This window comes from Podarcis erhardii (genome assembly GCF_964252035.2).
Source record: "Podarcis erhardii genome assembly, chromosome: 18".
Classification (NCBI taxonomy): Eukaryota; Metazoa; Chordata; class Lepidosauria; order Squamata; family Lacertidae; genus Podarcis; species Podarcis erhardii.
The window spans coordinates 5455006-5479666 of record NC_138516.1 but is presented as its reverse complement, the minus strand read 5'-3'; the positions used below and the strand labels follow the sequence as shown (position 1 = coordinate 5479666).

At 49.5% G+C, this 24661-nt stretch overlaps 3 protein-coding genes across 3 annotated transcripts in view; 2 read left to right on the top strand and 1 right to left on the bottom strand.

Moving 5' to 3' along the window:
* LOC309332990 (protein-lysine 6-oxidase-like) overlaps positions 1-24661 on the bottom strand; it is a 285922-nt gene that overhangs the window by 197230 nt on the left and 64031 nt on the right. The window lies entirely within an intron of this gene.
* LOC309332949 (elongation factor 2-like) lies at positions 1860-7424 on the top strand. Its single transcript, XM_081846337.1, has 6 exons — positions 1860-2144; positions 2300-2407; positions 3578-3931; positions 5407-5589; positions 5693-5825; positions 6602-7424. Exons 1-6 carry the CDS (start codon positions 1896-1898, stop codon positions 6793-6795), a joined length of 1221 nt encoding a protein of 406 aa, XP_081702463.1. The 5' UTR covers positions 1860-1895; the 3' UTR covers positions 6796-7424.
* LOC309332951 (elongation factor 2-like) lies at positions 19889-24137 on the top strand. The gene is made up of 6 exons (XM_081846339.1): positions 19889-20153; positions 20309-20416; positions 20881-21234; positions 22632-22814; positions 22917-23049; positions 23878-24137. The coding sequence occupies exons 1-6, from the start codon at positions 19905-19907 to the stop codon at positions 24069-24071; spliced, it is 1221 nt and encodes a 406-aa protein (XP_081702465.1). The 5' UTR covers positions 19889-19904; the 3' UTR covers positions 24072-24137.

Here is a 24661-nt window from a genome sequence, read left to right as displayed (position 1 = left end):
CTGACGCTGCCCGCATGGAGGAGTTCAGGGTGGGGCAGTTAATAAGATCAGGTAGGAAGAAATGCCCCCTTCTCAGATCCCCACCCTCCTGCCCCAGACTGGGGCTCGCGCCGGCTGATGTCTCCCTTTGTTTTGCAGCGAGGAGAAGGCTCAGCCTGGGAGCCGCCGCATCCCGGGAGGGCCTGGAGCCGAGACAACGGCCTCTCGCCTCAAAGGTAAGGGGACAGGGGGGTTTAATTGCTTTGCCGCTCTATGCTTTGCCGCTCGCGATTTGCGGGTTTGCAGGGCGCGGGCAGGGGGCGCGTCAGAATTTCACCCCCCTTCAGGATAGCACCTGGGGCAGCCCGCCCCCCTGCCCCCCATCGGTACGCCCCTCGCCAGAAACAGGAGCCCTCTGCTCCCCTGGGACTCGACTTCCTGCAACGGCTTCTTGAAGCCCCGTCCCTGGTCGTTTGGTCAGTGACAGACCATTCACACATTCAGGGATTCCTTCTTTCTTGCAGGGTAGGACTGCTGCACCGCTGTGGCTGCTGCTGAAGTCCCCTCCCCACAAATAATACAGGTAAGAGGAAGAAGGGAGAATTTGCACGGAGGAGGGAGAACACCCTGCTCCAGACTTCCAGGCCAACTCTCATACTTAAAACCAAGGCGTTCCTACAAGAGCCAGTATCAAAATAACATGGAAGCAGTACAGAAATGGATAAGGCGGAGCTATAGCTGATAAGGAATGCAGTGTCACCATCTGCAGCGATCAGGGAGCCCAAGAAAGTAAAATCTCTCACTGCCTCCATTTCTTAGAATCCTAGAATCCTAGAGTTGGAAGAGACCACAAGGGCCATCGAGTCCAACCCCCTGCCAAGCAGGAAACACCATCAGAGCACTCCTGACATATGGTTGTCAAGCCTCTGCTTAAAGACCTCCAAAGAAGGAGACTCCACCACACTCCTGGGCAGCAAATTCCACTGTCGAACAGCTCTTACTGTCAGGAAGTTCTTCCTAATGTTTAGGTGGAATCTTCTTTCTTGTAGTTTGGAACCATTGCTCCGTGTCCGCTTCTCTGGAGCAGCAGAAAACAACCTTTCTCCCTCCTCTATGTGACATCCTTTTATATATTTGAACATGGTTATCATATCACCCCTTAACCTCCTCTTCTCCAGGCTAAACATGCCCAGCTCCCTTAGCCGTTCCTGTAGTTTCCCCCTGGCAGTGGCTCATTCCAAAAGAACGCCAGTCTGCCCCCAGAGCAGAATTTCCAGCCCCCCCCCGCTGCTTTTGCTGTACTACACCTTCCCACCACTTCTGCACAATTCTCTCCCCCCCCCCCCCTTTCCTCTCCTTCTTCCGAATGTCTCAAGAAATGAAACTGATCTGTAAAAAATGTTACTTGGAGAGAGAAAGGAGAGAGAGAGAGATTGCACATACTTTTGTAAACTAAGAAAATGTTTTTTTTAATTTATTTATTTTTTTAAATGATATTTATTAGATTTTAACAAGAAAAAAGTTACATAACAATTAACAGGGGAAAAAACACCAGAAAAATACAAAAAAACCAAAAGTTTAACATACAAAAGAAGAAAAATAATAATAATCCCTTTTTTCAATTACTTACGATTCATTTACTTATTTTCCTGACTTCCTCTCACCTCCCTTTTTTTTTTATTCCATTTAAAAGTTAGTTCAGCAAATACATACCCTCTTGATTTACCCTTAAATTCATCGTCATATGTTCTAACTTCAAATTTTCATCTAATGTCAATCCATTCTTATTTTACCTTATTACTTGAATTTCATTTCAGAATCGTTAACATTGAAAATTTTACAGTTCTAAGAAAGTCTTTTTTTAAAAATACATTTTTTAAAAAAAAAAAATCTCTCCCCTCTCTAGAACCATTCTCATGATGGGCCGCTACGTGGAGCCCATCGAGGACGTGCCTTGCGGCAACATCGTGGGGCTGGTTGGCGTCGACCAGTTCCTGGTCAAGACGGGCACCATCACCACCTTTGAGCACGCCCACAACCTGCGCGTCATGAAGTTCAGCGTCAGCCCCGTGGTGCGCGTCGCCGTGGAAGCCAAGAACCCAGCCGACCTGCCCAAGCTGGTGGAGGGGCTGAAGAGGCTGGCCAAGTCTGACCCCATGGTGCAGGTGAGCGTAGAAAACCCACCGAGGCCTTCAAAGGGTTTTTAGGTGTGGGAGATGACAGGGGGGCAGCACATTGTGGTTTGGGGATGGGGGACGCTTCTCGGTTTGGGCTGGGCCTCATTTCTGCTTCATTCCTTTCACTCTTCCCCATCTTCCAGTGTATCATTGAGGAGTCTGGGGAGCACATCATTGCTGGCGCTGGGGAGCTGCATCTGGAGATCTGCCTGAAGGATCTTGAGGAGGACCATGCCTGCATTCCAATTAAGGTACCGTATTTTTCGTCCCATAGGGCACACTGCCCTATAGGACGCACCTAGTTTTTTTTGGGGGGGGGGGAATAAAGGGAAAAAAAATTTATCCCCCAGGCGCAGGGGAAGCCCAAGCTTTCCCCCGACCCCAGCCCCCAGAACAGCCTGCTATCCGCAAGCCTACGGAGCCCGCCAGGAAGTCGCGCCGGTCTCCCCAGGCTTGCGCAGAGCTGCGTGAAGCCTGGGACTGCAGGCAGCTCTGCGCAACCCTCGGGAGACTGGCGCGAAGCCACGCCGGTCTCCCAAGGGTTGGGCAGAGCTTCCTGAAGCCTGAAGAGCGAGAGGGGTCGGTGCGCACCGACCCTTCTCGCTCTCCAGGCTTCAGCGAAAGCCTGCATTCGCCCCATAGGACGCACACACATTTCCCCTTCATTTTTGGAGGGGGAAAAGTGTGTCCTATAGGGCGAAAAATACGGTAATTGCACCACGTGACAAGTCTCGAGCCCGGTCTTGGTGGCTCTAAGACACCGGCAAGCAGGACCCGACCATGAGAGCACTCTCACCCTCCCTTGGTTCCCAGCAAGTGGCATTCAGGAGCATTACTAGAATGAATAATAATAATAATAATTAATAATTTATTATTTATACTCTGCCCATCTGGCTGGTTTTCCCCAGCCACTCTGGGTGGCTTCCAACAAAATAATAAAATACAATAGTGTCAAACATTAAAAGCTTCCCTAAGCAGGGCTGCCTTCAGATGTCTTCTATATAGAATAAGAGGCCAAGGAGAGCGTATGTTTAGAGAAGATTGGAAAACATTTTTTGAATATATGCGGTCAAAATTGTGTACACTTGAAAACGCTGTCAGCATTAAGATAAATTCAACTGTGTCAAAAAGTTTTGATGGATGCAATAATGGAATACTGAATGGCATAGCTTTTGTAAAATATGCAGGGATTTATAAGCTGTGAAAAGAGAAGAAGGGAAGTCATTGATCTCTTAACGATGTAAAAAATGAGTATTCTAAATTGTAAAACAGAAAATTAAGTAAAAAATTATAATAAATAAAAACAAAGCCATTGCTACAGATTATCTCAAGGCAATGTACAAGATGCAATAAAGACAGTCCGCATTGGCTTTGAAGCGGCTAGGGACTTAAAAGTTATTATTATTTAATCTTTCTGGCAGAAATCCGACCCGGTGGTCTCTTACCGCGAGACGGTCAGCGAGGAGTCGAGTGTTCTGTGCCTTTCCAAGTCTCCCAACAAGCACAACCGCCTGTACATGAAAGCCCTCCCCTTCCCCGACGGTCTGGCCGAGGACATCGACAAAGGCGACGTCTCGGCCCGCCAGGAGCTGAAGACACGAGCCCGTTACCTGGCCGAGAAGTACGAGTGGGACGTGGCCGAGGCCCGCAAGATCTGGTGCTTCGGCCCGGACGGCACTGGCCCCAACATCCTGACGGACATCACCAAGGGCGTGCAGTACCTCAACGAGATCAAGGACAGCGTTGTGGCAGGCTTCCAGTGGGCCACGAAGGAGGTAAGGAAGAGTGGGTGCCCCTCATCACAGGGCGGTGGGCTGTCTGCGTCCTGCCTTCTTGGAACGGATAATAATTTATTACTTGCACCCCGCTCATCTGGCTGGGTTTCCCCATTCACTCTGGGCGGCTTCCAACAAAATATTAAAATACAATAGTCCGTCAAACATTAAAAGCTTCCCTAAACAGGGCTGCCTTCAGGTGTCTTCTAAAAGTCTGGTAGTTGTTTTCCTCTTTGACATCTGGTGGGAGGGCGTTCCACAGGCCCTCTGCCTGGTTCCCTGCAACTTTTGAGTGCTTTGTCACATCAGCCCCTCAAGGCTGTGTTCCAGCTTTAGGAAGTTGAATCAGCCTCGTATGTGATTTCCTCTTGCCTCTCCCTGAGTTGCGAAGGGGCGTCCTTTTAAGGGGTTCACTTTTCGTTGCCGGGTGTTGCTTGGCCTGCGTTTCTCCTCCGTGATCGAGGAGGGTGGGGGTGTCGTCTCCGAGTTCCCCGTCCTCCTGCTGGGTGCTCTGTCCGTTCCCCCTCTGAGGGCCTGGGTACTGCCCAACACACACACACACAGCGTCTTCCTCGGGAGGAGCTGCCATGGGCAGTGGGGAAATGGTAGAAGATGAGGCTTTCAACCTCCGGGTCGTAGGTTCTGGTCCCACATAGGGGAAAAGATTCCTGCGTTGCAAGACGTTGGACCAGATGACCTCTGGGATCCCTTCCGATTCCATGGGACGACTGTACTGCGGGAAAGGGATGGAAAGGGAATCAAAGGATATCTGCATCTCCCCTGTTTCTAGTCTCCAATTCTCTCTTTTTATATATAATAGTCATCATTAGTTTTCAATTACAATAACCCAGTAATAGCCTCATTATAACAATGCCAAAGTATATGCATTTGCTGATTCCAATTATTCAGATGCCAAATTAAATAATTTAGGTGGCCTCCGTGTGCTAGAATTGATGGTTTGATTGTTTGCTGTATTTCTGCGTTCCAAAAATCTTACCCATCTCAATTGCACTCCAGTTAAAATAACAATCCCTTATACAACAACTGCAGTACTAACGACATCTATTCGTATTGCCATGTTAGCTTAAACCTCCTGTGTGTGACAGTTATTCTGTCCATGATGTTCCTTCCCGTCCTTGTAAAATATTATGCCTATCCTTTCTCAGTTGTTGCTGCTCTCCATCATATCTAGACTCCGATTCTCTGCCCCTTAGTAGATCACGCTCTTCCCATCCTCTGGTCCCCCGGGGCGACTCCTCCTCCTCCTGGCTCTGACAGTTTGCAGGAAGAAGGCTGACCATAAGCTGAAGGAGGCATTGGCCCTTCCTTTGCTTCTTGGCTGCTATGGCAGAGTGCTTAATTGCTTTTTTAAAAAAACTACATTGCCTGCTTTAGAGGAAGGACAGAAAAGTTGGGTTGAATGCAAACTAGAAAATGATTTTCTCTCCCACCCCCAACCCCTCTCTTTTCTCCAGGGTGCCCTTTGCGAGGAAAACATGCGCACCGTCCGCTTTGACGTGCACGACGTGACCCTGCACGCCGACGCCATCCACCGCGGAGGTGGCCAAATCATTCCCACGGCCAGAAGGTGCCTCTATGCCTGCGTGTTGACGGCTCAGCCCCGCCTCATGGAGCCCATCTACCTTGTGGAGATCCAGGTGGGTAACTGGAGGCAGGCTGCGTTCTTAAGAGGCGGCAGCAGCCCGCTGCCTTGACTCCGTGCAGTGCTGTAACATATACCCCGCTTTCTTCCCCTTCCAGTGCCCAGAACAGGTTGTGGGTGGCATCTATGGCGTGCTGAACAGGAAGCGGGGGCACGTCTTTGAGGAGTCCCAGGTGGCCGGCACCCCCATGTTTGTGGTCAAGGCCTATCTTCCTGTCAACGAGTCCTTTGGTAAGTGTCAGCTTTTATCAGCCTCCCTTGGCACTTGCATCTTCCAGGTAACCTTTGTCAGCAGCTGGAGGTGTGAAGGATCGATCAAAGGTTGTCTCCCAGGCTAAAAGTGTTGGTACTTACCTTTAAAGCCCTAAATGGCCCATTATACCTGAAGGAACGTATCCACCCCCATAGTTCAGCTTGGACACTGAGGCCCAGCTCTGAGGGCCTTCTCGGTAGTGGTGCCCTCCCCGTGGAACGCCTTCCCATCAGATGTCAAGGAAATAAACTATCTGATTTTTAGAAGACATCTGAAGGCAGCCCTGTTTAGGGAAGTTTTCAATGTTTGATGTTTGATCGTGTTTTTAATATTCTGTTGAGAGCTGCCTAGAGTGGCTGGGGAAACTCAGCCAGATGGGTTGGGTATAAATTATCACTAATATTAAACCACAGAGCCTAGGACTTGCCGATCTGAAGGTCGGCGGTTCGAATCCCCGTGACGGGGTGAGCTCTCGTTGCTCGGTCCCTGCTCCTGCCAACCTAGCAGTTTGAAAGCCAAGAAAGCCTTGGCCAAGAAAGCGAGATGAGCACCGCAACCCCAGAGTCGGTCACAGCTGGACCTAATGGTCATGGGTCCCTTTGCCTTATGCCTCCAGGATGCTGCTTTTAGTTAAGACAAGGAGCTGGTTGTGGGGTGTGTGGGTAAACTTGAACACCTGTATTTCTGTCTTACAGTTTTGTTTGCTTATAGTTTAAACTCTTCTCTCTCTTTCTCCCTCCCTCCCTCTTCACAGGCTTCACCGCTGACTTGAGATCCAACACAGGTGGCCAGGCTTTCCCCCAGTGTGTGTTTGACCACTGGCAGATCCTGCCCGGAGACCCGTTTGACAACACCAGCCGCCCCTGCCAGGTGGTCGCTGAGACCCGCAAGCGCAAAGGGCTGAAGGAGGGCATTCCCGCACTAGATAACTTCCTGGACAAATTGTAAAAACCAACCAACCAAGCAGAATTAAAAATGCCACACCAGATGTAAAAGAATAAATTTTAAAATGTATGTTGTGGGACTCCAAATTTAACTTGCATAATAACATCAGTGCCACAGCTGTCTTGCAAAAGGCACTGGGCCACTTCCTTGCTTGATCTTCCGTCTCGGGGCAGATTTTATAAAGAGCCGTGTCTGCATTCAGCCTTAGAGGTTCCCGGCCGTCTGCACACGAACTAGCGGGGCCGCTCACCCAGTGCCATTAGAACTTCCAAAAATACATTTCCATTTGATGCAACTGAAACGTTGCCCGCCTCCATATTTATTTGACGCTCAGAGCCAAGTGAGGGGGGGAGGACCTGGTTTTTCCTCCCTTGGTTTGCAGGTTGGGGAGGACAGGCAAACTTCCGAAAAGAAAAGGGTGTGTGAAATTTCATTCCATACTCAAATATTGGATTCGATGGGGAAGGGGGGGGGCAGTCTGGAGGAATTTTCTTTTAGGATTGGGAGAGAAGGGGGGGGAGGCTTTTCTAGTTGGGCAAAAGCTAGAAGGCCCGCAGCCTCTCTGCTAAATGGGTGTCATTGTGCAAATCAATGTATTAGTACCACTGGAATAATAAATTTAATAAGACGAGGCTGCCTGTTGTGTTGGATGTCTTTAAGAGCTGTTGAGACCTGAGCCCACACATTTTGAAGCAAGGGGGGAGCTCATCTGTGCTGTACGAAAGCAGTTTTACTTAGAAAACGGTGTGCTTAGTGCAGGGGTTGCATGTGGGCACACAGTCCTTTGCTGGCGCCTGCAGGGCTGTTGTAATGAGGCCCGCGGCAAGTATTCAGCCGTAGCCCATAGACCAGGCTGCAGTGTGTGGTGCCCACAGCAGTTGATCTGGTTCGGCAGATAATGCCCACAGGCCTCAAAAAGATGAGCGGTCCTTGACTTGGAAGCTTCACAGCTCCCTGATTTTGGCATATATCACTGTCCTGCAACCCAGGGTCGGTCTTTTCAAAAGACAATAGAATTTCAACCTGTGGAGCATTAGCGGCTGAAGGCCTCTGGGTTTAATTTTTGTGAATAGCTGGTCAAAAACACACAGGATGGTTTTCGCAAAGTCCCAGCAAGCAAATCAGGACGAGTGCTCATTAACTTGTAACCACCCCCTCTTCCCTTGCAAACAGCAGGCTCGATGAGGAATAGATATAATCGAACCTGTTTGCAAGCAATCAAAATAGGTCGCCTGGGGACTCTGGCAGACATGAATAAAGACCAGTAGTGATTGAGTGAATGATATCTTTGTGATAATTAAGAGGTATATACACTTCACTGAATAAGTGGACTTGTTTCATGTTTCCTGAAACAATAGGCAAACCAAAACAATGGCTATCCTTTGAAAGTCACACTTCTCTGAATTGAGCAAATCCAGCCCAACGTATGTCTAAATTAGGCTAAAGTGGACATTGAAACGAGTGGCAGAAAACTGCATTACTGTATATTACAGGAAATTGCTTGCATAATGTGTGTATGAGCAAAATTGCATATGAAAATCTGGGTATTTGGAGAAATTTTCAATAGAGCTTTTAAGGAACAAGCAAACGCCCCACCACCACCCTGAAAATCAAACATGGAACTGAATTTGTGATTGGGAAAAATGGGAAATTGACATTTGTCCTAATCACTAAACCTCTCCTGCCTTGCCAAGATACCTTTGGGAGAAGAAAGGGTTAAGGAGTAAACTGCCCCAATCCTAAATGGATTCCCTAAAATGGGTGGGTGGCGCTTGTACACTTGCAACTCCTGCATCCAGGTGTCTTGCTCTGCTTTCCTTTGGACCCCATCAGCGAGTCTTGTCATCTGGGCAGCACAGGACCCCCATATTCACTGCCCAGGCTTACGCTCTGGGGTGGTCACTTGGGTGCTGCGAACAGTGGTTTGATTTCACCCCTGGAGGTGCACTCCATTGTCTTTTGAGACAGCCTGATATCTGCAAGCACTGAGGTCACACAGTCTGGCCTGCTGGTAAAAAGTAAAGGTAAAGAGAGCCCTGACCATTAGGTCCAGTCGTGCCCTACTCTGGGGTTGCGGCGCTCATCTTGCTTTATTGGCCGAGGGAGCTGGCGTACAGCTTCCGGGTCATGTGGCCAGCATGACTAAGCCGCTTCTGGCGAACCAGAGCAGCGCACGGAAATGCCGTTTACCTTCCCGCTGGAGCAGTACCTATTTATCTACTAGCACTTTGATGTGCTTTCGAACTGCTGGGTGGGCAGGAGCAGGGACCGAGCAACGGGAGCTCAGCCCGTCGTGGGGATTCGAACCGCCGACCTGATCTGCAAGTCCTAGGTTCTGTGGTTTAACCCACAGCGCCACCCGCGTCTGGCCTGCTGGTACCTGCCAGCCTAATGGCTCTTAAGGTAGACTCAGCCTGAAGTTTGTGTTTGGGGAGGCTCATGTTCGATATATTCAGGTGGGAAATGGTTTGGGCTTCGGATCGTTTGGGGTCTGGATCTTTACTACCTGACCCCACCGAGTGGGCGGACTGGCTGTGTGGGGCAACCCACAGGTCAATCGCACGGCATCATGTACATGTGAGTTGTCTCCACCTGTCAAAATTCCTTATGGAGGGCTCCCAACAGCTGGCTGCACAAAGGGTGTTGTGTATTGCCAGTCCCAACCCTGCATTTTGCCCAGCTGATGGGCACAGCGAACACACTGCTCCAAGCAAAAATCAACCCGTCCCTTGCAATCTTTGTTTGTTAGCATGGGAGGGTGGGGTTTGGGAAAATGGCCTTGCAAGCAGAATTATTATTTAATAAATTCATATAACCGCCCTTTAGATCTCGGGGCAGTTCCCACTCCTGATTTAGGAAGTTTAAGGAGCACCTTGAATTGGTCCAGGAAACAAAAAAGGCAGCCGATAACTGAGTGTAGTATGGTGCAAGAACCAGGTATCCACAAGAGTTCTTGCTGCCATGCCTGGTTTCTGAAGTGTCTACAAGCCTGAACGCCAAGCACACTGCATTTTAAAGTAGATTTGCCCAATGCTTGGCACGATGGTGGCCAGTTTAGCTGGAGGCATCCTGGAGGAACATTAGCTGCCTTGGGGTTTCCAGAGGATGTTGGACTCCTTAGGCCCCAGCTGGCATGCCCAAGGATTAGGAGCTGTTGGAGTTTATTGTCCCATAAAGTCACCATTAAAAAACCTCTAAATGAGGGTGAAAGTGGAGAGCACAAAATAGGGTCTGAAGCTCAGCATCAAAAAAACTAAGATCATGGCCACTGGTCCCATCACCTCCTGGCAAACAGAAGGGGGAGAAATGGAGGCAGTGAGAGATTTTACTTTCTTGGGCTCCATGATCACTGCAGATGGTGATAGCAGTCACGAAATTAAAACTACCCATGTACTGTCTGAAACCCAAGGGATGCCAGTGAATTTGGGTGCATTGGTTGCCAGTGAATTCCCCGCCTCCCCGCTTTCCTGCCCCTCTAAGTGTAAACTGTAAGCAGAAATGCAGAAGTCGGTCCCATGTTGCAGCTTGGGAAGTCAGAGGTGGGTTGCAAGGTCTGGACAAACTGACCTCCAGTGCTTTAGGGAACATGGTGACTTCTTGTTGTTTAGTCGTGTCCGCCTCTTCGTGACCCCCTGGACGAGAGCACGCCAGGCACTCCTGTCTTCCACTGCCTCCTGCAATTTGGTCAAACTCATACTGGTAGCTTTGAGAACACTGTCCCACCATCTCGTCCTCTGTCATCCCCTTCTCCTTGTGCCCTCCATCTTTCCCAACATCAGGGTCTTTTTCACGGAGAAAAAAAAATATTTAAAAGAACATACAGTTATACCTTGGATCTCAAACGCCTTGCATTCTGGTCCCCAAATACTGCAACTGCTCGGAATGAGTGTTCTGGTTTGCAAACGTTCTTTGGGAGCTAAACGTCTGATGCAGGGCCGGATTTAGGATTGATGAGGCCCGAAGCTACTGAAGGTAATGGGCCCCTTTATATGTCCAGCTGTCCTTTGTCAAAAACAAATTGCCGCTGTTTTTTGTGTTGAATATATGCTACAGTACAGTGGTATCTCACGATGTGAACAGGATCCGTTCCGGAGCCCCATTCGCATCCAGGAGCGAACGTAACTAGCGACGGCACATCTGCGCACGCACGCGTCGCTTTTTGCCTTTCTGCACATGCGCGTGACATCATTTTGTGTGTCGGCGCATGCGCAAGCATCGAAACCTGGAAGTAACACACTTATTTATTTTTTTTAATGATATTTTATTACATTTTAACAGTAAAGAAGTTATAACACATAAAAGAAAAAACACAAGAAAGATACAAAAAAACCCCAAAACCCTAAAATACAAAAATGCAAACATTTAACATAGAACAAAAAGAAAAAAAAAGAAAAATCCCTCTTTTTTAATATCTCGTCTTTGATTAACTTGTTTCCATGACTTCCTCACGCCTCCCTTTTTTGTATTCCATTTAAAGATTGGTTCAGCAAATTCATATCCTGTTAGTTTATCCTTAATTATTTTTCCTCACATATTATAGCTTCAATTTTTATCTAATATCAATCCATTCTTACATATTCTTATGACTTATTACTAGAACCCCTTCATTTCATTTCAATGCCATTAACATTCAAAAACTTTACAGTGTTTCTGTAAATAAATTTTAAATTTCTTCCAACCTTCTTCCACCAACTCTCCTCCCTGGTCTCGGATTCTGTCAGTCATTTCCGCCATTTCCATGTAGTCCATTACTTGCATCTGCCATTCTTCCAAGGTGGGTAGGTCTTGTGTCTTCCAATGCTTTGCGAGGAGTATTCTTGCTGCTGCTGTAGCGTACATAAAGAAAGTTCTATCCTTCTTTAACACCAATTGGCCGACTGGAAGTAACACGCTCTACTCCAACCCCCTGCAATGCAGGAATCTCAGCTCAAGAACCCAGGGCAAGTGGCCGTTCAAGCACTGCTGGAAAATCTCCAAGGAAGGAGAGTCTACCGCCTTCTGAGGGATTTCCTCCCACTGTCAAACAGCTCTTGCTGTCAGAAAGTTCTTCCTGGAGTTGGAATCTCCTTTCTGGTCACTTGAAATCATGGCTTCAGGTCCTGGGGGCCTCTGGAGCAGGAGAAGACAAGCTTCCTCCTTGGGACGCCCTTGAGATATTGACAGGGCTCTCATATCCGTGTCCAGAGGGACAAGCCTGGTAGATGAAGGGAACGCAGTGGATGTAGCCTACCTTGATTTCAGCAAGGCATTTGACAAGGTGCCCCATGATATTCTTGTAAAGAAGCTGGTAAAACGCGGACTTGACTATGCTACCACTCAGTGGATTTGTAACTGGCTGACTGACCGAACCCAAAGGGTGCTCATCAATGGTTCCTCTTCATCCTGGAGAAGAGTGACTAGTGGGGTGCCACAGGGTTCTGTCTTGGGCCCGGTCTTATTCAACATCTTTATCAATGACTTGGATGATGGACTCAAGGGCATCCTGATCAAATTTGCAGATGACACCAAACTGGGAGGGGTGGCTAACACCCCAGAGGACAGGATCACACTTCAAAACGACCTTGACAGATTAGAGAACTGGGCCAAAACAAACAAGATGAATTTTAACAGGGAGAAATGTAAAGTATTGCACTTGGGCAAAAAAAATGAGAGGCACAAATACAAGATGGGTGACACCTGGCTTGAGAGCAGTACATGTGAAAAGGATCTAGGAGTCTTGGTTGACCACAAACTTGACATGAGCCAACAGTGTGACGCGGCAGCTAAAAAAGCCAATGCAATTCTGGGCTGCATCCATAGGAGTAAAGCATCTAGATCAAGGGAAGTAATAGTGCCACTGTATTCTGCTCTGGTCAGACCTCACCTGGAGTACTGTGTCCAGTTCTGGGCACCACAGTGAAGGAAGGTGAGGACAGGTGACCTCACCTAGGCCCGAAGTCACCCCCCACCAAAGCAAGCTCAAAGCTTCTCAGAGCTTTTCAAAATCATTTTTCTCAGCAGCTAAAAGGCATTAGCTAAGCATCAGAAACATTCCGCTTGCTATAACTAAAAAGATTGCAAGAAAGGTAGGGAACACAGTCCATTGTTTCTCAGGCCTTTCTCATGCCTTCTGGCCTTGCTAAAGAACCACACTGCAACTTACTTTCTGTCTGGGAACCATGCCAGAACAAGAGATTGAAACATATCTGAACACTCTGAAACCCCTTTCCCGGGAAGAGTCCAATAGTCCCAAGACAGCTTTCTGTTCATGCTCAGAGGACCCCTGTTGGAGGAGAAAGGAGGAAGGAACTGGAAAGGGGTATATATGCTTGTGCACATGACTGTGAATTTCGTGCATGCTTTTTGTGACTTATCACACTTGCTCCTTCTACCAGTTCATGGATGGTAGAAATAAAAGCCTTTTCTCCAAAACTATTCCTTGAGTGTCTGTTGACTCCCACTTCCCTTTCCCAGGCTCAATATTTTTCCCAACCGAGGGCAAAGCCTCATAAGGCTACATCAGTTCAAGAAGGACACTGATAAACTGGAACGTGTCCAGAGGAGGGCAACCAAAATGGTCAAAGGCCTGGAAACGATGCCTTATGAGGAACGGCTAAGGGAGCTGGGCATGTTTAGCCTGGAGAAGAGGAGGTTAAGGGGTGATATGATAGCCATGTTCAAATATATAAAAGGATGTCACATAGAGGAGGGAGAAAGGTTGTTTTCTGCTGCTCCAGAGAAGCGGACACGGAGCAATGGTTCCAAACTACAAGAAAGAAGATTCCACCTAAACATTAGGAAGAACTTCCTGACAGTAAGAGCTGCTTGACAGTGGAATTTGCTGCCAAGGAGTGTGGTGGAGTCTCCTTCTTTGGAGGTCTTTAAGCAGAGGCTTGACAACCATATGTCAGGAGTGCTCTGATGGTGTTTCCTGCTTGGCAGGGGGTTGGACTCCATGGCCCTTGTGGTCTCTTCCAACTCTAGGATTCTATGATTCTAGGGAGCAAAACATCTCTCTCTCCCCTTTCCCCACCCCATGCAGAATGGCAAGGGGTCTGTGCATCCAGCTGGGAAGGTGGTGGGCAGGATCCTTGCACTGCCGGGGGTTGGACTAGATGCCCCTTGGCACCCCTTCCAACTCTGCCATGCTATGATTCTCTCGAGGAACAGGTGGGGGAGCAAGATGCAGAAGAAGGGGAGGCACAACCACACCCCCACCAGCCCCCTCTGGCCTGACCCACGGTGGCCTCATCCCAGCACACTTTGACACCCCCCTGGTTTTAAAGGGGATGCCTGTCAGATGACAGTGAGAGTTGGTAGAGAAAGATGGATTCTCAAGGTAGGAGGCCTAGAGGAGATGAGTGGCAATATTATTATTGTGAGGTGATGCTATTACAATTCCAAAGCAGGGAGGGAGGGGGAAGAGAGAGAGAGAGTGGAATTCTGGTGGAGACGGAAGATGGAAGGAGGCTTGGAAATGGAGTTTGAAGGGGGGGCAGGTGAGAGTCGGTTGAGAGCGGTGGGTTCTAGAAGGCGGCATGAGGGGGGGGGGGCTGGAGCTGAGCTGGACACAGCTGTCATTTCTCCGAGAATGTGGCGGTTTAATGCAGCAGGAATGGGGACTCAGCCATATTGGAGGCAAGATGATTCTCTTGATTCAGGTGAGCCATGGAGCCAGGGCTTGGCTTGTACAGAAATTGTACCTCAGGTTAAGAACTTTGCTTCAGGATGAGGACAGAAGTCGTGCTCTGGTGGCGCGGCGGCAGCGGGAAGCCCCATTAGCAAAAGTGGTGCTTCAGGTTAAGAACAGTTTCAGGTTAAGAACGGACCTCCAGAACGAATTAAGTTCTTAACCCGAGGCACCACTGTGCTGCTAAAGCCCAGATGCCTCACACCCCCCTCCAAGCTTCACAGAACTGGGCTATGCCTGATTATCGTCTCCCAAAGCAACTTGTTGTTGTTTAGTCGTATCCCAATCTTTGTGACCCCCTGGACCACAGCACGCCAGGCACTCCTATCTTCCACTGCCTCCCACGGATTGGTCAAACTCATATTCATAGCTTCGAGAACAGTGTCCAACCGTCTTGTCCTCTGTCGTCCCTTTCTCCTTGTGCCCTCCATCTTTCCCAACATCAGGGTCTTTTCCAGGGAGTCTTCTCTTCTCATGAGGTGGCCAAAGTCTTGGAGCCTCAGCTTCACGATCTGTCCTTCCAGTGAGCACTCAGGGCTAATTTCCTTCAGAATGGATCGGTTTGATCTTCTTGCAGTCCATGGGACTCTCAAGAGTCTCCTCCAGCACCAGAATTCAAAAGCATCCATTCTCCGGCGATCAGCCTTCTTTATGGTCCAGTTCTCACTTCCATATATCACTACAGGGGAAACCATAGCTTTAACTATACAGACCTTTGTTGGCAAGGTGATGTCTCTGCTTTTTAAGATGCTGTCCAGATTTGTCATTGCTTTTCTCCCAAGAAGCAGGCATCTTTTAATTTCGTGACTGCTGTCACCTTCTGCAGTGATCATGGAGCCCAAGAAAGTAAAATCTCTGACTGCCTCCATTTTCCCCCCTTCTTGCATTTCCTTTTCATTGGGATGGTTTTTGTTTTCGTTCTCGGTCCATATACTGCTTAAGCCTGCCTTGTAGAATTTTAAGCATAACCTTGCTAGCGTGTGAAATGAGTGCAATTGTGCGGTAGTTGGAGCATTCTTTGGCACTGCCCTTCTTTGGGATTGAGATGTAGACTGATCTTCTCCAATCCTCTGGCCACTGCTGAGTTTTCCAAACTTGCTGGCATATTGAGTGTAGCACCTTAACAGCATCATCGTTTAAAATTTTAAATAGTTCAGATGGAATATCATCACTTCCACTGGCCTTGTTATTAGCAGTGCTTTCTAAGGCCCATTTGACTTCACTCTTCAGGATGTCTGGCTCAAGGTCAGCAACCACACTACCTGGGGTGTACGAGACATCCATATCTTTCTGGTATAATTCCTCTGTGTGTTCTTGCCACCTCTTCTTGATGTCTTCTGCTTCTGTTTGGTCCTTACCACTTTTATCTTTGAACGAAATGTTCCTTTCATATCTCCAATTTTCTTGAACAGATCTGTTTTTTTTCCATTCTATTGTTTTCCTCTATTCCTTTGCATTGCTCTTTTAAGAAGGCCGTCTTGTCTCTCCTTGCTATTTTTTGGAAATCTGCATTCAATTTCCTGTATCTTTCACTATCTCCCTCGCATTTTGCTTGCCTTCTCTCCCCCGCTATTTGTAAGGCCTCATTGGACAGCCATTTTGCTTTCTTGCATTTCCTTTTCATTGGGATGGTTTTAGTTGCTGCCTCCTGTATAATGTTGCGAGCCTCCATCCATAGTTCTTCAGGGACCCTGTCCACCAAATCTAAATCCTTAAACCTGTTCCTCATTTCCACTGTGTATTCATAAGGGATTTGATTTTGATTGTATCTAACCAGCCCAGTGATTTTTCCGACTTTCTTCAGTTAAAGCTTGAATTTTGCTATAAGAAGCTGATGATCTGAGACACGGTCAGCTCCAGGTCTTGTTTTTGCTCACTGTATAGAGCTTCTCCATCTTTGGCTGCAGAGAATATAATCAATCTGATTTCGATGCTGCCCACCTGGTGATGTCCATGTGTATAGTCGTCTCTTGTGTTGTTGGAAAAGAGTGTTTGTGATGACCAGCTTGTTCTCTTGGCAGAACTCTATTAGCCTTTGCCCTGCTTCGTTTCGAACTCCATGGCCAAACTTGCCAGTTGTTCCTTTTATCTCTTGACTCCCTACTTTAGCGTTCCAATCCCCTGTAATGAGAAGAACATCCTTCTTTGGTGTCATTTCTATAAGCTGTTGTAAGTCTTCCCACCTGTAACCTCTTCCTATGGTTTTTATTTTCCTTTCTGTCTCCTAGGACATAAAAGGCTCCTGAAACGACCAAGTATGAAGGAGGCTGGAGGGGCACCACTTGAGATTGTGGTAGGTTAATTCCATGGGGAATCCATTCCCCACATGTGCAGGGAGGTCATGGTGCTGACCTGCGCAAAACAGGGCTGGGTTGGGGGTTGCAGTCCCGTCTCGCCCCAGCCCCTTGCCCCCCTCCTTCCAAGCCAGGGGTCAGGCGCCCACAGCCTGTGGTGACGTGGGCCTGGGCAGCCTGGCAGGGGTGCTTGTTCTGCCCCCCTAGAGAGTACAATGTCCTTCTCTCTTTGCAGGGCCGTGGTTTAGGGAAGGAGCAGCAGCCCAGCGGTGCAGCGAGACCCAACAACATCTGGAGGTATGTTGTGACTTTGTGTGGCCAGGGAAGTGTTTCCCAGGGATCTTGGGGGTGGAGGAGGAAGGCCTGATTTAGAGATCCCTGTACTTTTATGAAGGTTTCTCTGTGGTCCAGGCAGGGCCCTAGCTAGGGGGTGGTGAGGTGGGCCCCCGCCAGGGGCGCAGGTGAGAGGTGGGGCACAAAATCGACTCCAAAATTTGTCCACCAACATGTCTAAATATAGAGGTGATAATAATGAATATTATCATCTGTATATTTATTTGGTTCCAACTCCTCCAAGCAACCAGACTAACAGAACTTGTTTCTTCCTTAGGCGAGAGGCCCCCCAGCACGAGGGGGGAAAGGCTCCAGCGCCTGCTCCCGGGACAAAGATCGGCAGAACATCGCGGCGGTTCCCGGCGGTTCCTGATCCTCGCCTGCCTCACCCTCCCTCCGTTCCCCATGCGGGAATGGCTCCTGCCCGGCCGTACCTGGCACAGAAGCAGCAGCCAAGGCTCCCCCCCATCAAAAACGCCTCCCAAGTGATTCCGGAGCAGGGGGATTCTTTGGCTGCTGCCTCTGTGCCAGGCCGGTCGGGAGGGAGCCCTGACGCTGCCCGCATGGAGGAGTTCAGGGTGGGGCAGTTAATAAGATCAGGTAGGAAGAAATGCCCCCTTCTCAGATCCCCACCCTCCTGCCCCAGACTGGGGCTCGCGCCGGCTGATGTCTCCCTTTCTTTTGCAGCGAGGAGAAGGCTCAGCCTGGGAGCCGCCGCATCCCGGGAGGGCCTGGAGCCGAGACAACGGCCTCTCGCCTCAAAGGTAAGGGGACAGGGGGGTTTCATTGCTTTGCCGCTCTATGCTTTGCCGCTCGCGATTTGCGGGTTTGCAGGGCGCGGGCAGGGGGCGCGTCAGAATGTCACCCCCCCTTCAGGATAGCACCTGGGGCAGCCCGCCCCCCTGCCCCCCATCGGTACGCCCCTCGCCAGAAACAGGAGCCCTCTGCTCCCCTGGGACTCGACTTCCTGCAACGGCTTCTTGAAGCCCCGTCCCTGGTCGTTTGGTCAGTGACAGACCATTCACACATTCAGGGATTCCTTCTTTCTTGCAGGGTAGGACTGCTGCACCGCTGTGGCTGCTGCTGAAGTCCCCTCCCCACAAATAATACAGGTAAGAGGAAGAAGGGAGAATTTGCACGGAGGAGGGAGAACACCCTGCTCCAGACTTCCAGGCCAACTCTCATACTTAAAACCAAGGCGTTCCTACAAGAGCCAGTATCAAAATAACATGGAAGCAGTACAGACATGGATAAGGCGGAGCTATAGCTGATAAGGAATGCAGTGTCACCATCTGCAGCGATCAGGGAGCCCAAGAAAGTAAAATCTCTCACTCCCTCCATTTCTTAGAATCATAGAATCCTAGAGTTGGAAGAGACCCCAAGGGCCATCGAGTCCAACCCCCTGCCAAGCAGGAAACACCATCAGAGCACTCCTGACATATGGTTGTCAAGCCTCTGCTTAAAGACCTCCAAAGAAGGAGACCACACTCCTTGGCAGCAAATCCCACTGTCGAACAGCTCTTACTGTCAGGAAGTTCTTCCTAATGTTTAGGTGGAATCTTCTTTCTTGTAGTTTGGAACCATTGCTCCGTGTCCGCTTCTCTGGAGCAGCAGAAAACAACCTTTCTCCCTCCTCTATGTGACATCCTTTTATATATTTGAACATGGTTATCATATCACCCCTTAACCTCCTCTTCTCCAGGCTAAACATGCCCAGCTCCCTTAGCCGTTCCTGTAGTTTCCCCCTGGCAGTGGCTCATTCCAAAAGAACGCCAGTCTGCCCCCAGAGCAGAATTTCCAGCCCCCCCCCGCTGCTTTTGCTGTACTACAACTTCCCACCACTTCTGCACAATTTTCTCTCCCCCCCCCTTTCCTTTCCTTCTTCCGAATGTCTCAACAAATGAAACTGATCTGTAAAAAATGTTACTTGGAGAGAGAAAGGAGAGAGAGAGATTGCACATACTTTTGTAAACTAAGAAAATCTTTTCTTTTTTTTTTTTTTTTAATGATATTTATTAGATTTTAACAAGAAAAAAGTTACATAACAATTAACAGGGGAAAAAAACCAGAAAAATACAAAAAACCAAAAGTTTAACATACAAAAGAAGAAAAGAAGAAGAAAAAAATCCCTTTTTTCAATTACTTACAATTCATTTACTTATTTTCCTGACTTCCTCTCACCTCCCTTTTTTTTATTCCATTTAAAAGTTAGTTCAGCAAATTCATACCCTCTTGATTTACCCTTAAATTCATCGTCATATGTTCTAACTTCAAATCTTCATCTAATGTCAATCCATTCTTAAAGGTAAAGGTAAAGGTACCCCTGCCCGTACGGGCCAGTCTTGACAGACTCTGGGGTTGTGCGCCCATCTCCCTTAAGAGGCCAGGGGCCAGCGCTGTCCGGAGACACTTCCGGGTCACGTGGCCAGCGTGACATCGCTGCTCTGGCGAGCCAGCGCAGCACACGGAAACGCCGTTTACCTTCCCGCTGGTAAGCGGTCCCTATTTATCTACTTGCACCCGGAGGTGCTTTCGAACTGCTAGGTTGGCAGGCGCTGGGACCGAACGACGGGAGCGTACCCCGCCGCAGGGATTCGAACCGCCGACCTTTCGATCGGCAAGCCCTAGGCGCTGAGGCTTTAACCCACAGCGCCACCTGCGTCCCTACAATCCATTCTTACATATTCTTATTTTACCTTATTACTTGAATTTCATTTCAGAATCGTTAACATTGAAAATTTTACAGTTCTAAGAAAGTCTTTTTTAAAAAATACATTTAAAAAAAAAAAAAATCTCCCCTCTCTAGAACCATCCTCATGATGGGCCGCTACGTGGAGCCCATCGAGGATGTGCCTTGCGGCAACATCGTGGGGCTGGTTGGCGTCGACCAGTTCCTGGTCAAGACGGGCACCATCACCACCTTTGAGCACGCCCACAACCTGCGCGTCATGAAGTTCAGCGTCAGCCCCGTGGTGCGCGTCGCCGTGGAAGCCAAGAACCCAGCCGACCTGCCCAAGCTGGTGGAGGGGCTGAAGAGGCTGGCAAAGTCTGACCCCATGGTGCAGGTGAGCGTAGAAAACCCATCGAGGCCTTCAAAGGGTTTTTAGGTGTGGGAGATGACAGGGGGGCAGCACATTGTGGTTTGGGGATGGGGGACGCTTCTCGGTTTGGGCTGGGCCTCATTCCTGCTTCATTCCTTTCACTCTGCCCCATCTTCCAGTGTATCATTGAGGAGTCTGGGGAGCACATCATTGCTGGCGCTGGGGAGCTGCATCTGGAGATCTGCCTGAAGGATCTTGAGGAGGACCATGCCTGCATTCCAATTAAGGTACCGTATTTTTCGTCCCATAGGGCACACTGCCCTATAGGACGCACCTAGTTTTTTGGGGGGAAATAAAGGGGAAAAAATTCATCCCCCAGGCGCAGGGGAAGCCCAAGCTTTCCTCCGACCTCAGAACAGCCTGCTATCTGCAAGCCTACGGAGTCCGGCGGGAAGTCACGCCGGTCTCCCCAGGCTTGCGCAGAGCTTCCTGAAGCCTGGAGAGCGAGAGGGGTCGGTGCGCACCAACCCCTCTCGCTCTCCAGGCTTCAGCGAAAGCCTGCATTCGCCCCATAGGACGCACACACATTTCCCCTTCATTTTTGGAGGGGGAAAAGTGTGTCCTATAGGGCGAAAAATACGGTAATTGCACCACGTGACAAGGCAATGTACAAGATGCAATAAAGACAGTCCGCATTGGCTTTGAAGCGGCTAGGGACTTAAAAGTTATTATTATTTAATCTTTCTGGCAGAAATCCGACCCGGTGGTCTCTTCCCGCGAGACGGTCAGCGAGGAGTCGAGTGTTCTGTGCCTTTCCAAGTCTCCCAACAAGCACAACCGCCTGTACATGAAAGCCCGCCCCTTCCCCGACGGTCTGGCCGAGGACATCGACAAAGGCGACGTCTCGGCCCGCCAGGAGCTGAAGACACGGGCCCGTTACCTGGCCGAGAAGTACGAGTGGGACGTGGCCGAGGCCCGCAAGATCTGGTGCTTCGGCCCGGACGGCACTGGCCCCAACATCCTGACGGACATCACCAAGGGCGTGCAGTACCTCAACGAGATCAAGGACAGCGTTGTGGCAGGCTTCCAGTGGGCCACGAAGGAGGTAAGCAAGAGTGGGTGCCCCTCATCACAGGGCGGTGGGCTGTCTGCGTCCTGCCTTCTTGGAACGGAGCAGGGACTTGCTGCAGTTTCCGGATAATAATTTACTACTTGCACCCCGCTCATCTGGCTGGGTTTCCCCAGCCGCTCTGGGCGGCTTCCAACAAAATATTAAAATACAATAGTCCGTCAAACATTAAAAGCTTCCCTAAACAGGGCTGCCTTCAGATGTCTTCTAAAAGTCTGGTAGTTGTTTTCCTCTTTGGCATCTGGTGGGAGGGCGTTCCACAGGCCCTCTGCCTGGTTCCCTGCAACTTTTGAGTGCTTTGTCGAATTGGCCTCGTATGTGATTTCCTCTTGCCTCCCCCTGTGTTGCGAAGGGGCGTCCTTTTAAGGGGTTCTCTTTTCCTTGCCGGGTGTTGCTTGGCCTGCGTTTCTCCGTGATCGAGGAGGGTGGGGGTGTCGTCTCCAAATTCCCCTTCCTCCTGCTGGGTGCCCTGTCCGTTCCCCCTCTGAGGGCATGGGTACTGCCCAACACACACACACACACACACACACACACACACACACACACACTGGCTCTTCCTCGGGAGGAGCTGCCATGGGCAGTGGGGAGATGGTAGAGGATGAGGCTTTCAACCTCAGGGTCATAGGTTCTGGTCCCACATAGGGGAAAAGATTCCTGCGTTGCAAGACGTTGGACCAGATGACCTCTGGGATCCCTTCCGATTCCATGGGACGACTGTACTGCGGGGCAGGGATGGAAAGGGGGGTTGGACTCGATGGGGGTTGGACTCGAAGTATATATAATTGCTGATTCCAATTATTCAGATGCCAAATTAAATAATTTAGGTGGCCTCCCGTGTGCTAGAATTGATGGTTTGATTGTTTGCTGTATTTCTGCGTTCCAAAAATCTTACCCATCTCAATTACACTCCAGTTAAAATAACAATCCCTTATACAACAACTGCAGTACTAACGACATCTATTCGTATTGCCATGTTACCTTAAACCTCCTGTGTGTGACAGTTATTCTGTCCATGATGTTCCTTCCCGTCCTTGTAAAATATTATGCCTATCCTTTCTCAGTTGTTGCTGCTCTCCATCATATCTAGACTCCGATTCTCTGCCCCTTAGTAGATCACGCTCTTCCCATCCTCTGGTCCCCCTGGGCGACTCCTCCTCCTCCTCCTGGCTCTGACAGTTTGCAGGAAGAAGGCTGGCCATAAGCTGAATTAGGCATTGGCCCTTCCTTTGCTTTTTGGCTGCTATGGCAGAGTGCTTAATTGCTTTAAAAAAAAAACTACATTGCCTGCTTTAGAGGAAGGACAGAAAAGTTGGGTTGAATGCAAACTAGAAAATGATTTTCTCTCCCGCCCCCAACCCCTCTCTTTTCTCCAGGGTGCCCTTTGCGAGGAAAACATGCGCGCCGTCCGCTTTGACGTGCACGACGGGACCCTGCACGCCGACGCCATCCACCGCGGAGGTGGCCAAATCATTCCCACGGCCAGAAGGTGTCTCTATGCCTGCGTGTTGACGGCTCAGCCCCGCCTCATGGAGCCCATCTACCTCGTGGAGATCCAGGTGGGTAACTGGAGGCAGGCTGCGTTCTTAAGAGGCGGCAGCAGCCCGCTGGCTTGACTCCATGCAGTGCTGTAACATATACCCGCTTTCTTCCCCTTCCAGTGCCCAGAACAGGTTGTGGGTGGCATCTATGGCGTGCTGAACAGGAAGCGGGGACACGTCTTTGAGGAGTCCCAGGTGGCCGGCACCCCCATGTTTGTGGTCAAGGCCTATCTTCCTGTCAACGAGTCCTTTGGTAAGTGTCAGCTTTTATCAGCCTCCCTTGGCACTTGCATCTTCCAGGTGACCTTTGTCAGCAGCTGGAGGTGTGAAGGATCGATCAGAGGTTGTCTCCCAGGCTAAAAGTGTTGGTACTTACCTTTATGGCCCATTATACCTGAAGGAACGTCTCCACCCCCATCGTTCAGCTTGGACACTGATGTCAAGGAAATAAACTATCTGATTTTTAGAAGACATCTGAAGGCAGCCCTGTTTAGGGAAGTTTTCAATGTTTGATGTTTGATCGTGTTTTTAATATTCTGTTGAGAGCTGCCTAGAGTGGCTGGGGAAACTCAGCCAGATGGGTTGGGTAGAAATTATCACTAATATTAAACCACAGAGCCAAGGACTTGCCGATCTGAAGGTTGGCGGTTCGAATCCCCGTGACGGGGTGAGCTCCCGTTGCTCGGTCCCTGCTCCTGCCAACCTAGCAGTTCGAAAGCACGGCAAAGTGCAAGTATATAAATAGGTACCGCTCCAGCGAGAAGGTAAACGGCGTTTCCGTGCCCTGCTCTGGTTTGCCATAAGCGGCTTAGTCCTGCTGGCCACATGACCCGGAAGCTGTACGCCGGTTCCCTTGGCCAAGAAAGCGAGATGAGCACCGCAACCCCAGAGTCGGTCACAGCTGGACCTAATGGTCATGGGTCCCTTTGCCTTATGCCTCTAGGATGCTGCTTTTAGTTAAGACAAGGAGCTGGTTGTGGGGTGTGTGGGTAAATTTGAACACCTGTATTTCTATCGTACAGTTTTGTTTGCTTATAGTATAAACTCTTCTCTCTCTCTCTCCCTCCCTCCCTCTTCACAGGCTTCACCGCTGACTTGAGATCCAACACAGGTGGCCAGGCTTTCCCCCAGTGTGTGTTTGACCACTGGCAGATCCTGCCCGGAGACCCGTTTGACAACACCAGCCGCCCCTGCCAGGTGGTCGCCGAGACCCGCAAGCGCAAAGGGCTGAAGGAGGGCATTCCCGCACTAGATAACTTCCTGGACAAATTGTAAAAACCAATCAACCAAGCAGAATTAAAAATGCCACACCAGATGTAAAAGAATAAATTTAAAAATGTATGTTGTGGGACTCCAAATTTAACTTGCATAATAACATCAGTGCCGCAGCTGTCTTGCAAAAGGCATTGGGGCCAGTTCTTTGCTTGATCTTCCGTCTCGGGGCAGATTTTAAAAAGAGCCGTGTCTGCATTCAGCCTTAGAGGTTCCCGGCCGTCTGCACACGAACTAGCGGGGCCGCTCACCCAGTGCCATTAGAACTTCCAAAAATACATTTCCATTTGATGCAACTGAAACGTTGCCCGCCTCCATATTTATTTGACGCTCAGAGCCAAGTGAAGGGGGGGGGACCTGGCTTTTCCTCCCTTGGTTTGCAGGTTGGGGGAGGACAGGCAAACTTCCGAAAAGAAAAGGGTGTGTGAAATTTCATTCCATACTCAAATATTGGATTCGATGGGGAAGGGGGGGGGCAGTCTGGAGGAATTTTCTTTTAGGATTGGGAGAGAAGGGGGGGGGAGAGGCTTTTCTAGTTGGGCAAAAGCTAGAAGGCCCACAGCCTCTCTGCTAAATGGGTGTCATTGTGCAAA

What these genes read in the sequence shown, in the direction of transcription:
- LOC309332949 (XM_081846337.1), top strand. Translation starts at nt 1,896, where the DNA reads ATGATGGGCCGCTACGTGGAGCCCATCGAGGACGTGCCTTGCGGCAAC. An exon ending in TCCAGTGGGCCACGAAGGAG is followed by an intron (nt 3,932 to 5,406) that starts GTAAGGAAGAGT and finishes TCTTTTCTCCAG; the next exon opens with GGTGCCCTTTGCGAGGAAAA. An exon ending in TCTACCTTGTGGAGATCCAG is followed by an intron (nt 5,590 to 5,692) that starts GTGGGTAACTGG and finishes TTCCCCTTCCAG; the next exon opens with TGCCCAGAACAGGTTGTGGG.
- LOC309332951 (XM_081846339.1), top strand. Translation starts at nt 19,905, where the DNA reads ATGATGGGCCGCTACGTGGAGCCCATCGAGGATGTGCCTTGCGGCAAC. An exon ending in AGTCTGACCCCATGGTGCAG is followed by an intron (nt 20,154 to 20,308) that starts GTGAGCGTAGAA and finishes CCCATCTTCCAG; the next exon opens with TGTATCATTGAGGAGTCTGG. An exon ending in TCCAGTGGGCCACGAAGGAG is followed by an intron (nt 21,235 to 22,631) that starts GTAAGCAAGAGT and finishes TCTTTTCTCCAG; the next exon opens with GGTGCCCTTTGCGAGGAAAA.